At 39.8% G+C, this 14,252-nt stretch overlaps 1 protein-coding gene across 1 annotated transcript in view; it reads left to right on the plus strand.

The window, feature by feature from the left end:
• Positions 1-14,252, plus strand: part of LOC135482341 (pyrokinin-1 receptor-like) — a 45,724-nt gene that overhangs the window by 19,126 nt on the left and 12,346 nt on the right. Inside the window, 1 exon segment of the mRNA XM_064762273.1 lies at positions 13,365-14,137. Coding sequence (XP_064618343.1) covers positions 13,855-14,137 — 283 coding nt within the window. The 5' untranslated portion in view covers positions 13,365-13,854.

The following is a 14,252-nucleotide window of genomic DNA, read 5'->3' on the forward strand; positions in this document are numbered from 1 at the left end:
GTAGGCTAAACCTCACTTAGGGTATCACACACTACTTCATAAATGAGGTCTGGTTATCATAAAAAATACATCCATTACTTTTTTCCTAAAGATAATTGTGACGTAACTGTTATAATACGCCCTGAAGCTAAAGTTCCCTACAACGTATATAGAAAAACTTTAATTCTACACACAACTGCGATCCAAATGGTTCTCTTATGAAGAACGATGTGGATGTGAAATGTTAATGATTTGCACTTTCGAGTATATGTAGTTATAGATAGCCGAATTGATATGTATCACTCAGTTCTGCATGATCTGTATCTTTTTGATTAAACGGTATCCTGGGAAGCACAATGATTTTTAAATAGGCCTTTTAATAACCTTGTAAAATACCTTTATAACATCGGATTCTGTGGTGATCTGTTGTCACACATTGCATGGCGTCATGTTCACTGTCTATTTTGGCTTGAAACAGTTCGCCTTGAACCTCCATTCAGCGAATGTATTTGTACTTTATATGAATGTTCATTGTTTTAATCCTAAATTCTAGCAGCTGGTGTTTGTTAAATAAAAGGTTTACATGAGTGACTTCATTTCAGTGTGGTCAGGTAGAAACACAATATATTTCAAATAAATTTTGCTCGGTTGAAAAAATTTCGAATTGTTTTCCTTTGAATGGTCTTTCATCTGACATAAATTTCATGATTTCATGTTAGTGGGTATCTGTTTGACTTTAAGCCATTTTTACACGAGAAAAAAAAACACAACCTCTCCCCCCCCCCCAAAAAAAAACGTTGCGCGACCTTCCAGTGGCACCTGCTCTTTTACAGTGGTGATGGCATTCACGCCAGTCAGTTCATATATCCAATCGTGTTGTCTCCCATGACCCACATGTTTTATGTTCTTCATATATATCTAAAGGCCTTTATGTACGTATGTTCCCACAGCCTCGCTCCATCGTTCTCTGGACATTGACTGATTCGTGGAGGAAACTCAGTGACCAGGGCTCCCTTTATACAAAGGGACTTGGCCAGGCCAGTAATATGTTTCCATTATATACACAAGCCCCCGGGCTGGACTGTAATGTCTTTTCATTATATTCTACTCAATCCTTGGCTCCAATCGGCACAAGCCAAATCAAGAAAAGTTTTCTCTGGATAGCGGTCATTGATCAGCATATCAGAGTCATTCAAGCCAAACACGGAGGTCGTTAATGTGTCATTTTCCCAGACGCTTTACCACCTTTCTCTACAAGCATGAGTATCAAGCTGTAAGAGGACATAGAGTGTCCACAGCCGGCCCAGCGAGATATACTAACCTCATAGAATGTCTTGAAGGACTCCCACAATAACACTGTATACTTAAACATCCTGTCTATATCGATTTGGGACAAGGTGGTTAAATACAAACTCGTTTGCTGTATGTTTTTGGCAAAAGAGCCAGCGCTGCGTATAACACATCTTTTGTAAATGTCAAATGATTTGAAAGGCTCATTTCTGATTTATACACTCTTTGTATAATAGAGATTTCACAAACCATGTACGATCGTCTTCTTTCTCCTACAAGACAACCGCTTTTACCATGTTAACCTTATGAGACACTTTAGTATGGCCCGATGTATGTGTATATGTCAACGATGACTTCGTCTTTATTCTTAAAATTGTATACATAAAAACAAAGTGTTTGTCTTCTTTTTGTGCTGCTGCTCAACGAAATTTCCAAAAATTATTGTTTTCAAGAACATTGCTCCTCTGAAAGGATCATGGGCTAACATATTTGTTTGCTTTAAACGTACGTCGAAAATATACATTCTATTGCCTTAACGAATTATCAGTATGTATAGATGAAATATCTACCGCCATCTGAAGTATCCCTGGCTGGTCAAGCAAAATAAAGTACCGTAGTTCGGATCAATGGCCAGTACCAAAAAAAAAACAGTTCGAATCGAGCTTTCGTTGGTACGGCCGTGATATTGCGGTATCTGACGAAACACAGGGGTTTTATCTAATTTCCCCCACTCACCTTATACCTGGTTTGTCAGGTATCCAATGAGACTTTCTCTGATGTCCCCCACTCAACCATATACCTGAATCGTTAGGTATCTGAGAAACAATGGGGTTTATCTGATTTCCCCCACTCAGTAATATGCCTGATTTGTCAGGTATTTGACGTAAAAAAAACTCTTGAGTTATTAAGGAAATATTTAGTTTTTTACGCACATAAATCTGTTGAGTATGCACGCTAGAAAAAAGCTGAAAAAAAAAACACAAACAAGAGGCTTTGGAAACATATAGCTAGATGTTGATAGAGTGATCAATCCGCTGCAGGGTGACTGAGTGATCAATTCATCACAGGGTGACCAAATGATCAATCCATCAGACGTAATGCTTGCTCCCCTCTGTAGCGCCTGGTAAAAATACGATTTGACACAGGAACATTTCCAAGACAGGGATCCACATGCCTTCTCGCCGCTATAAGCAGCTTATCAATGGTGGGGTTATTTGTACAATAATTGGCGATGTATGCTACAAAGCAGCGTTTGTTATTGCTCGACTCACTGTGTTGAGAAGCATAAAGAATTGGTCTGTTTATTGTACGATGGCGGACAACCTGTTCCACAAAGCAGCAAACTGTACTGGAATACACTCTGACTATTAATGTCACTTGCCTTTTCTGTGTTATTGCGCAGAACCCGCGCCTGTGTGTTTAGGCGTGTCAACTTCGGTCGACAACCTTGTGATTTCGTTAAACTATGCTCGTATAGAGATTGTCCAGGGCGTAGAAAGATAAGACAACTAAACGTGCAATGTGCGCCACTTGAAGAAAGAACCGAGAGACGTGTAAGTAGAATGATGCTGTATATGTTATCTTTGTAAATGATTTTTTCTTTAACCAAGTCAGACATACATGTAATACAATATATTTTGTAGGTCTACTAATTTGCAACTCAAGTGTGCTTCTTCTTCGCTCAAGAACGAAGGTGTACTTAAATACCTAACTGTATAGGGACTGAAGTTTGCCTTCAAACCATATCCTATTAAACCAAACTAGATGCTTCTCCCTCCAGCTTATGACTGCGTTGTAATTCTTGTTGTACTCGCTGAATAACATGTTTCGAAATTTTTTAGTAAGTTTCTCAGCAATGTTTCTCATGGCTGTCGTACGCTAAAACACCTTACGGTAAGCATTTTACCTCTGAGGTAAATCTCGTTCCTGACTATGTTATTCATTTAGAGGGCCTCCGCGGTCAAGGTGCTTAGCGTACCCGCGCGGCGTCATGACCCAAGAGCCTCTCACGGGTGTGATTGCTGGGTTCTGCCAGGTTTCTTCACACCATAATTCTCGTCGCCGTTGTATAAGTGAAATATCCTTGAGTATGGCATAAAACACCAATGAAATAAATAAATGTTATTCTTGTAAGCTGGTTATGAGGTTTAAGCTTTTCTTTAGAAAAATGTACTTAAAATATAAGTTTCAGCACTAAAAGTAATACTTGAGGACACTAGTTGTCTCGAAAAAGTGTACCTTTTGGGGCAATCATTGGGGCAAATACAGTATATCATGTTTATATCAGGTCTGTGTTATTACCATGCAGTGGTCTCCATCACCGGCTCTACGTAAATGCAAAAAAGAACTGAGGCCAATAGCGTCGTATGGTTGTTTGTTCCCTAACGCTTGTGCATTCTTCAATACTCGAGACCCTTTTAGAAACGGCTTTCATTCAATTGAGCCAGCCGCCTGCTGCAGCATATCACGTTGTGCTCTCCACTATAAACCCCGGCGCTGTGCGAATTGAATTTTGATGGTAACTTACCATTCTCCTTTCTGAATGTGTTGCTGATTACAACTCTCTGGCTTCAGCATGCCATTACTGAGTAAGAGATTTCCTCCAGTTTAATTCTTATCGTTAGAAACAAACTCTCTTACTAGGGAATGCATTTGCCTTTAGAAATAAACGATGTATATCTGAATTCCGAAGGCAGGCCCTTGGCGTGGATGACCTAAATAAGCTCGTTCCTTGCCACAGACGGTGTTCACTTCCAATTTAATACATTGTTCAGTGCGTATTCCGTGCTGTCGCATGAAAGTTCATTACACAATAGATAGCTGTGCAAATGTATATACATACTAGGTACGGTATATACCAGGAGTGTATACATTTCTGTCGGGACTAACATATCTGTGTTTGAATTTGATTTTCTTGTGGCGGGTTTTTAACGACGAAGTAATTTCTTTGGGGCCTAATCCTTAGCAGTAAGCTAAATATCAATCTTTGTACTTGATACATGTGTGGTTACCACCTTACATATGATCAAAATCGATTTCGTCCTTGAATAAAATTCATAACAACGACACCACATGCAAAACATTTTTGCCAAGCGCAAGTAATAGCATAGCTACGGGCTATAACACAACACAAACTATTGACATTTCAAAGGAATATACAGGCGGGTGTGTATTCTTACATGTTTTGTGTTCATTAATGCATCCAACTTCTTCTAACGTTCAAGTGAAGATTCCACAACAAGACGTCATATGTGACAAGTGACAGAAAAAAATAGGGATAGCCCACGCTTGAACGGTAAGGAGGGGAGGGGGGGGGGGGAGAAGCATGTTGAGGCATGTTTGACGGTAATCGGACAAACATGATAACAAATATTTAATGTCCTGTCCACGTGTGAGAAAACGTATGAAAAACGTGGAAAAAGCTTTTTTTGGGAAAAACTTATATTTTTTGGAACACACACGCACACACAGCGTTTCAGTCGGTATATATATATATATATATGTATATATATATATATATATATATATATATATATATATATATATATATATATATATATATATAAATACCGAATGAAGGGATTTTCAACCAATGTAATCCATTTGCAGATGGACCGAGCCTAATGGTTAGAGCGTCCGCCTCGAAATCGGGAGACCCGGAATTAATCCCGGGTCGGGACAGGGGTCATACTAAAGACTTTAAAAATGGTACCTGTTGCTTTCTCACTTCGGGCTCAACACTGGGTTAGAACAAGGAAACGGGACTGGTTGGCCCTGTGTCTGTATAATGTGACTGGGTGTGGTGTCATGTCTTGTGTCTGCGGCATGATACTTCAGTGGCGGCAGCACTTTGGCCACATATACTTGTCCTGCTACAGGAACACACATCATATGTATATACACGTAATGGCTCTTCTTCGTTATATCACTGAAAAAGTGTTTAGTACGAAACCTCAAGCGTTGATTCACTCATTTGCACATGCACTTTAAACAAAACAGATGAACTGTCTCATTCTCCTTTTTGTATGTTTCTTTCTTTGCTTATCGGTGCTTTCAGCATTTTATCGTTGATGTCATAACGGTGTATGCATGCAGTAGGCCGACTCAAACGGCAACGACAAATCCATAGTACACGCGACCTCACTGAACCATAATGGCGAAGATACCAGATACCGATGCCTCACTTAAAATGAGCGAATGAATAAATGACTATGGCTTAACATCGGCAATATATAAGCCATAGCGTGGTGAGAACAATTTTAAAAACCAAGCAGTGAATGGTATTGAGAACATCAAGAGCAAAACAAAAATTGTCGCACATGTTTGAAACGAGATAAAAAGAGCCAAAACAGTTAAAACTCTATAACAATCGCGTTTATATAATAACATAAAAAATTGTGTATGTATATATCTTTCTATCTATATATAATAATTAGAATTTGTATTTATGATAGGCCTATAGCCCAATGGCCCTCAAACATTTTATGACGACATGGCCAACAACGCTGTCAAACATGCCTCACTTAGTCACGATATAATGAAATCGTGCACATGCGTTATATGTTTTGTGATAAATTAACACTGTATTCGGAGCATCCGTTTCCGTTAAAATAAACCGCAAATAAAACAGATGCGGATTTTTTGTGGTAGTCTCTTTTCACTGGCTGTCTTTGCTGTAACCAAAAAGATTGGCAATAAGTTAAACCTTTGCAACGTCGCCTGTAACTAGGCCTAAGACCTGATTGTTATCCGAGACCCAGTCGACCGCTCCTCGAATAGGCTCACAAAGCTAATATGTTCTCTGCATCCGGACTTCAATTGATAGTTTCAACACGGCGACAATACTTTAACTCAATTTTAGGTCCCATGGATTTTTTCTTGGGGATTCTTGTCTCTAAATCAATTCTGAGAAAAAAACTCTAAGTTTTTAGGCTGTATGTTTTCTTTAACTTAAAGAAATCGAGGGAAATCGATGCGTGGCTCATCGTAGTTTTCATATCCCGCTCTCACTATGGTACTTAAACCCAAAATGTAATCTCGTAAAGCTGCGAACTTTTGCTGGGTGGATGTGTACCTAAAAAGGGGCTAAGGTGTACGTCTGCTTACCGCTTTGTTTACAGAGCCCCCCAAAGGCACAAAGAGACGCACATCCATATACCTATTATAAAGGCTGCGGTCGCTGTGAGTTCAAGTTCAGCTCATGCTGGCTTTCTCCGCGGCTGTACTTGGGAAGGTCTTCCAGCAACCTGCGGATTGTCGTGGATTTCCCCTGGGCTCTGTCCGGTTCCCTCCCACCACAATGCTGGCCGCCGTCGATAAGAGAAATATTCTTGAGTACGGCGTAAAACACCAATCAAATAAAAAAAAAATAATATAAAGATTTCCGGTTCCATGGTGCCATTTATGACTCAAATCACACTTTTTCAATTCACCTTTTGAGATAATATCTGCGCCCCGAATAGGGTTTGAATTGTTAGTTAAGTTAACAAAAATCCCTTTCTGGAATCGATCCGATTCAGCTTAACCAAAGCTACCAGCGTTTTATCTCAGTTTTCAATCTTGACTCCACAAAAATTCAGCTCGATGGAACTCCAGATTTGCTGCAAACAGGGGCACGATGACCCCGCGCGCTTGAATCAAATGCAGGTTTTGAGTTCGGCGTTCGGCTCTCCAGTTTCATAGATCATTTTGATGATTAAGTGGCCTAACTGAATTATTTCCTCACGCCACTTCAATCTAAGAAAACTAGCATCCATCCTGGATGTGACGTGTTGCAGTCAACGGTAAATGAGGTGGCAAAGATGAGCTGAAGAGGTCGTTTGCGGCACAGATTAAACAACAGAGCACGTGGCTGATCTGCGTTAAGTGGCACTCGGCAGGGTGCTTCTCTTCTGCCGCTCTTCTTTACTGGTAGATAGCTTTCAGTCGTAATGATCGTGTACCGTCACGGTCTATTCATAATTGCACAGACCTTTTGCTAATTAAATTAAGTGTATATGAATGTTCCTTACTTATATTTAGTATGGCTAGACTTTTGATAGAATGCGTGTACTACCATGTAGCTCGCATTGTCTCAAGAGGTACAGCGTGCTTTATACTGGAAATCCAGTTGATCTTAAATCGGCAAGAATTAAGTAGGTATTGACATGTAATAGCTAGGTTATACCCGGCATATATAAACAAGCACTGGTCATGGTATGCGCAGTATACATAGTCTATTTGTGGAACAATGTTTTAATGCTATCGGTCAAAGTATAGTGCAACAGGCCTTGAAGTAAGACATACATGCGTAGTAAACGGTTATTTGGAAATTTTATTTTCTTATAGTTGAGAAATAAACATTACAAAGGTTAACTGCTAAAGTTATGTACATGTTCTTTTATGTGTTTTCTTTCATAAAACACGTATGACTGAGCTGCGCAAAGCCAACAATCCTCCTGGAGTAGTACATGGGTAAAGTACGGTATATTCTTTACCATATATGTTGTGACGATACAGTACGATTTCATCAGAGCAGTGCTAACTAAAGCTTTGAGCATTCTTCCTATCCATATGAAGGACGGGATGTCTGTACGCGACATGCATGTTAGCATTCCCACACCTGTTACTGCTATTAGCAAACAATATGAATTAATTACCGTCAGAAGTGGAACAGCGCTTGAGGAGAAACGCATAACGAGGATATTCCGTGCTGCGATTGACCACTAACAATGTGATCTGCGTGTACAAGCATCTATATGTGCAAACCCTTTCAGGCACTTGATTTTTATATTTGCAGCGTCCCAAATTACTCACGAGAATGCTACGAGCCATAAAAAGCTGATAAACACGGATGTGAAACGAAAAATGTGTCCTCTGGAAATAAAAATATATATAGGCTTATATGTGTCCCTATTAATTAACACGGAGCTACCAAATCGAGATTACTGTTGACTACTCAGGTTCGAACAGTTTACCGTTATGACTACATGTATGACTTGACCCCAAGTGCTCAGACTGGACCGGATTGAAACAGTGCATATTCCATGTTGTATCACACGAAATAAATGGAATAAGTTCACACCCCCCCTATAATTAATACCAGAAATCAATGCAATGTACCATTTATATCGAACCCAAGCCTCTCTGGAACTGTCCAGGGACACGTTACTTGCTTATGCGTTTGTGATAAACTACTTAGCTAGGAGACAGCTGATTCTTTATATGATCAACTAAAGTAAGCAAAATTAAAAAAAAATAATAATATAACCTGTCAACACGACGGCCTCAAGAAACTTTTTCTACCCATAATGCAAGTTCGTGCAGGCCATCTATATAGTGTCATTATGTCTGAGGTATTTCCAAACTTTAACCTTTACCTTTGCACTGGTCAAAATCATGAGTTTGAGCACTGTGTCTCCTTCAATGAATACACCTTGATTAGGCATCGACGTGTATAGCAACGGATAAAGAACGTGACTTGCGTCAGACGGTGTAGGAAATTAGTTATCCAGTTAGAGTGTGAATCAATGCAGCGCAACACCAAAAGATGCAATGCGCTCTCATTTGAGTCGAGACGCGTTAGTTACAAAGCCTTCCAAAGCTGTCTACAGAGCAAAGGGAATGTTGTCTGGGTGTAAAATATTTTGACTTCGCTCGCCACATCACTTCAGCCTCGACACAAATAAGGTCTAATGCAATTACAGGTATTATGTGGATAATGTCAGTTTCTATTTCTGCCCAATCGTTTCTCAAGGGTATCAAAAGCCAAAATTACCCCTACTGTATCCAAGCGTTCAATTGTGCAACGTATCGGGTAGCATTCCCTCGACTGTGTATATATTACGCGTCATCACCGCATGTCTTGATCTGGTTAATCTCACGGTGTTTTTGTCGGTATTGCGGAGGTAAGTTTCGCCTCACTGTGCACATGAACCGCGCACTTATATATAAAATCTTCAAGGTATTTTATACCGTTAGTTAATTCCACGTAAATTCTCGTTTTCCTATCTGTGGCCACAGTTTATTTCTTTTGGGTCACGTTCTCGTGTGTTTATTGCGGGATTCTAAGCTGTTCCCAATTTCCGATGGCAAACAACCTTCTGAAATCTCCACTTAGCTTAATCGCTTGTTTTTTAACCACTTAGCCCGTCAGCTGACCTAGGTCGAACTCCGCCGATAAGCCGAAACTCAGTTGCTGGTAGCCGCTCTTGGAAGAAAGGATAACTGTTAGATGTATTGATCTTGTTTGTGAGAAGTGAGATCAAATGGTTGACGCTAATATCACTGTATGCTACATCAACCTGCGCCAGCTGTCTCTTGGTCCGATGATGACTGCCGAGTTATCCCACATAACCCGATCCCAGATAATCAAGCAGTCACGAATAGCCTTCACATAATAGACACGAAAGTTTGCTCAGACCTCTGCGAGGAAGATCAACCACTGTTGCCACGCTTTCACATCAGAGGCGGTCGCGCGAAGTGACCGACGCAGACCATACATGGTGAGAGCCTACACGTATTTTTACCATGGTTACAGGTGAGCTTGGTTGAGTAAAAACAGATAGATTTTATTCTATATATATAAGCCAAATTGAGATTCCGTGTGCCCATATGACACATAGGATGAAGGTCAAGTAACGATAGGTTTGCCTATGTTACAGCACCGATAGACTCGACATACAATTCAGCAAATGTTTCTACTGACGGGCTGAAACTTTACATGTACTTCAATGTTCAGTATCTCTCTCACAATATCTCTTGGCTGTTGCCAGCCTTTATTGTTGTAACATATGCACACAGCGTCATGTTCGTTTGTTTGTCTACCGTATGACCCGTTCTACGCATGCGCATTCACAGGAAATGTTCTTTGACTTTCTGATATTTTAACGTAAACGTTTATTATCAACTTGACATAACATCGCAATAAACATATAATACACCAATGAAGGCCAAGGCGGGCAACCTTAGAAGTAACTACATCTAAAATTCGCGGTAATCCGCAAATACTCGTCAGTTAAACTGTACATAGAGATATATACCGTCCCGGATAGCACAGTTGGTAGAGCGTCCGCTTCGGGATCCGTAGATCCAGGGTCAATCCTTGATCGAGTCACACCTAAGACTTTAAAAGAGGAAGTTGTAACTTCCTCGCTTGGCGTTCAGCATGAAGGGGGTAGTGCAACGACTGGTTGACCCGTATCAGTATAATGGCTCCGGCGTGGCGGCTTACTTGCCTTCGGTAAGTCGTCTCAGTGAAGCAGCACTAAATAAAAGAGCGGTGGAAATCCGTCCTGCAACAAGGAGGCACATTACACGTACATGCACCCTTATGATTCCTTCGTCGTCATATGACTGAAAAATTGTTGAGTACGACGTTTAACCCCAAGCACTCACTCACTCACTCACATAGAGATATATCATATGTGGCACAATTACTACTATCAGGTCCGGACGCCTTACTATTTAATTTCTTTGGTAGAAGAAGTCGCGTACCAGATCATTGTCACCCATGCTACGATGATGTATGCGTGCAACTAAATTTGATATTATCCATCATCACCTTTGAAATGGTGATTTAGTCTAGCGTTCACGTCTATCAGGTACAAAAAAGTATTTTTGGTTTCGAGTAGACTTCTAATGTTCAGACAAGTGGTAGGTCGAAGAGTAAATTAACTTTGAGCTCAAAGCACCAATCTACTACTACTTTTCTGTTCACAATTTCTCAGGAGGAGAAAATATGATTTTAAAAAAAATGTTGTGTGGACGCTACAACAGTTCTGCCCACATCAGATGTCTACATTTGGTGTGTTTTTCTTTTAACACCAAAAAAGTCACTAGAAACGATGACATAAAACCATGCTTCGCATGTTTTTAGATGATGACTAAAGCAGTGTGGGAGAAACAATGACTTTTTGGTGCAGGGTGCCTGCTTGATCACTTTCTTTTACTCAGTCATGTGCACGTACAGTACTGGGTGCTTGCTCCCCACATGTGGTTAACTTAGTTTATGGTGCAGCGTTTCTGGCAATATTTTATACGATACATTCAAAAAATTAATCAGTTAAATGTTACAGTCGTCTGAGTGATGCTGGAATATATATCCTGTTATTATAACAAAATATTGTGTTATATTCAGCATAATATCCTGTTAGTTTAATAGAATGGTTATCATGAATTTATGGAATATGTGTGTTATAGTTAACAGAATAATCTGCTGCAATAACAGAATTAATTCCAGCATCACTTAGATAACAGACTTTCTGTTAAATTTAACTGATTAATTTTTTGAATATATCACTGTATCGTATTCAGAAATTAGTTACACTTGCCTTTAGAAACACTTAAATGTTTCTCAAGCTTTAGCATCTTGAATTTCAGTTATCAGTGTAAATCACGGGGTAAAAGCTACTCTTACGGCCTAGCTGGTACTGTCAAGATCAATGCAGCATCAGTTTAACGGCATTCTGTGCTTACTAGAAATGAGGTATTTGATTACCTTTTAGGTGATGTGCGCAAGGCACTGATGTGTTTCACTTTGGATGAATTAGTACCTCTGTAAAGTGCACGGTTCTTGTTCAAATTCAATCAATTTCTTCACCTACCATTCTCTACTAGTTGTACCGATATTCAGAACCAGCAGGTGATTGCATCCTTTTATTACTTGGCTATTTGTTTTGAACAAATGAGTGATTAGGGATATTTTGGGAATGTATGGAATGCATTCAAAGGGTAATCAACATTTTGTTCTCTTTCGGTCATCAGTGTATTGTACTCCTTTCGGTAATCAGCATATCCTTACGGAGATTTATTTAAGGCAGACCATTGCAACAAATAAACTGATTTCTCTAAGTGGGCATTCAGTTTCTATATACAGTTAACTTTGGCTACATTTGCTTATATATAAATAGGAACTTTTATAGAAAGTTGCATTTTTATAATGAAGTTACTAATGCCTCTCAATGTATCCGTATAACTAGTGCGGGATTTAATGCTTTGCTGCGTAGTAAAATAAGTACCTTGACAGGTCACTCGTTTGTATATATGCGGAAGACAGTTTTGTGTGATTTACATGTATGTCTGAAGAACATCTAAAGACATCATCGAAGCAAGACACGTGTTGAAATACGAAGAAGAGGCAATGGTTCGAAAAACTGTTCAGTGACCAGCAGTCTCCGAGTAACTAATGAGTGAATCGATATATAGCGATTACCGGGCGGAAGTGCTGGCTGGGCGAGAAAGTCTTCAACTACCCTGGCTTCTGTCCGACTTGCGACCCGTCAACCGTCACACGGCCAGCCAGACCCTTTAATGACACATTTGGGTAGGCGTACCAACAGCTCTTTCTCAATTAACAACTCGCCCACAAAATCCTCTTGGTAAGCACTTACCGAAGGCACCTTGCAAAATGCACTCTATAATCCGGGGCTTAATCCATTTTAGGCGACCTTCATTCAAGGCCACAAAGCATTGATCGGGTCGTGAGCCCCCTTTGCGAGCGGATCGGAATCAAACAGCATGAACCTCTCATGAAAATCACCCCAGCTCCTTCATCTTTCCGTGAAGCAAACTATTTTTTAGGTTGTTACGAAGACATTTGTGGAAATCAGAAAGAAAGACAAAATTAGCACATTAAAACACAACCATAAAGATAAAAACAATATGTTGTTGAGTTTTATTCAGAGAATCTGACTTTTATCGCTTTATGTGTTGTTTGGAATGAAGTGTCCCCCATTCATTAGCTGCCTACATGAAGTTGACTATATTTGCTTTTTGAGTTTTAACATAAGATGACAAATTGAGCACCGTTACTTTATTGTGATATATTAGTCCATACATGTCCATAAGGTGTTTTATATTTTCAATCTGACCATATCCCTCGTGACGTCATCACGACGACAGTTATTCACTCAGAAACTCGCCTTTTGTGACCACAGTAAAGAAGTCCATTTAGGGCAAAAATAATACGTATCCATTGTGCTGGTTTTAATTTTCATCAGGTAATGTGGTTTCGTTATTCTAAAAATTTATAAACTTATGTTCTTTGTGTGTGTGTGTGTGTTTTCTGGTTTTCTTTCTACGTGAAAATAAAAAAAATTCTTTTCTTTTGGTTTTAGAATTGACGAATCTCTTGTCATCATTGAAGAATTCTAGACAGGAAGAAGTTGCATAAGGATGTCAGTTCTCGGAAATTGACTTTGTCCAGTTCTTTGTTGGTGATGGTCCAAGACCACCTAGGGAAATGATTTGCAAACTTTCTCATGGCCTTCCACACGGCACAGTGACGGGATAGAGACGTAGAAGAGCGAGAACGTTGTGAAGATGTGAGGTTTGAAATCATATGGGACACCGCATCGCTTTCTTGAACGATAGGAATAAACTCCAACAGTCTACAAGCCGAAATATTGATACCTTGTTGTGAATTGAGATGCGCTGAAACTGCGTAAGAATGGTCTGTATTTGATACAAATCCCTCCGCCCGGAGAAATCTTGCTTCACGTACAACTGCTGGGTCTTTTACTACCAGGGATAACACAATCGATTCGAACCGACAGCCTGCCACACGGGCTGGGAAATTGTGCATCAACAGAGTTTTAGGGAAGCACCATGGATCTGAACAGGACATGCGGGAATTTCAGCTGTAATGGCACGGAAAACAACTCCCAGTTTGTGGATATAGAAAAGTTGTTAAGTGATTCACTGGGTGAACGACGAAGGGATTTACCATCGGCTGTGGTTTTGACAGTTGTGTACAGTTTGGTTTTTATAACAGGAACTATTGGGAATGTCTGTACCTGTGTTGTCATTGCCAAGAATTCTTATATGCACACAACCACCAACTACTACCTCTTTAGTCTGGCCGTCTCGGATCTTCTTATGATCTTATCTTGTAAGTATTACTTCTTTCTGATAAAATATATATGATTCCAGTATAGAAAAAAACCCCCAAAAAACAGGTAAGAATGAAATCCGGTCTGTTGTCAATTTACCTCAGTTATGGTTTT

This window comes from Liolophura sinensis, chromosome 1, assembly GCF_032854445.1.
Source record: "Liolophura sinensis isolate JHLJ2023 chromosome 1, CUHK_Ljap_v2, whole genome shotgun sequence".
NCBI classification, from domain to species: Eukaryota; Metazoa; Mollusca; class Polyplacophora; order Chitonida; family Chitonidae; genus Liolophura; species Liolophura sinensis.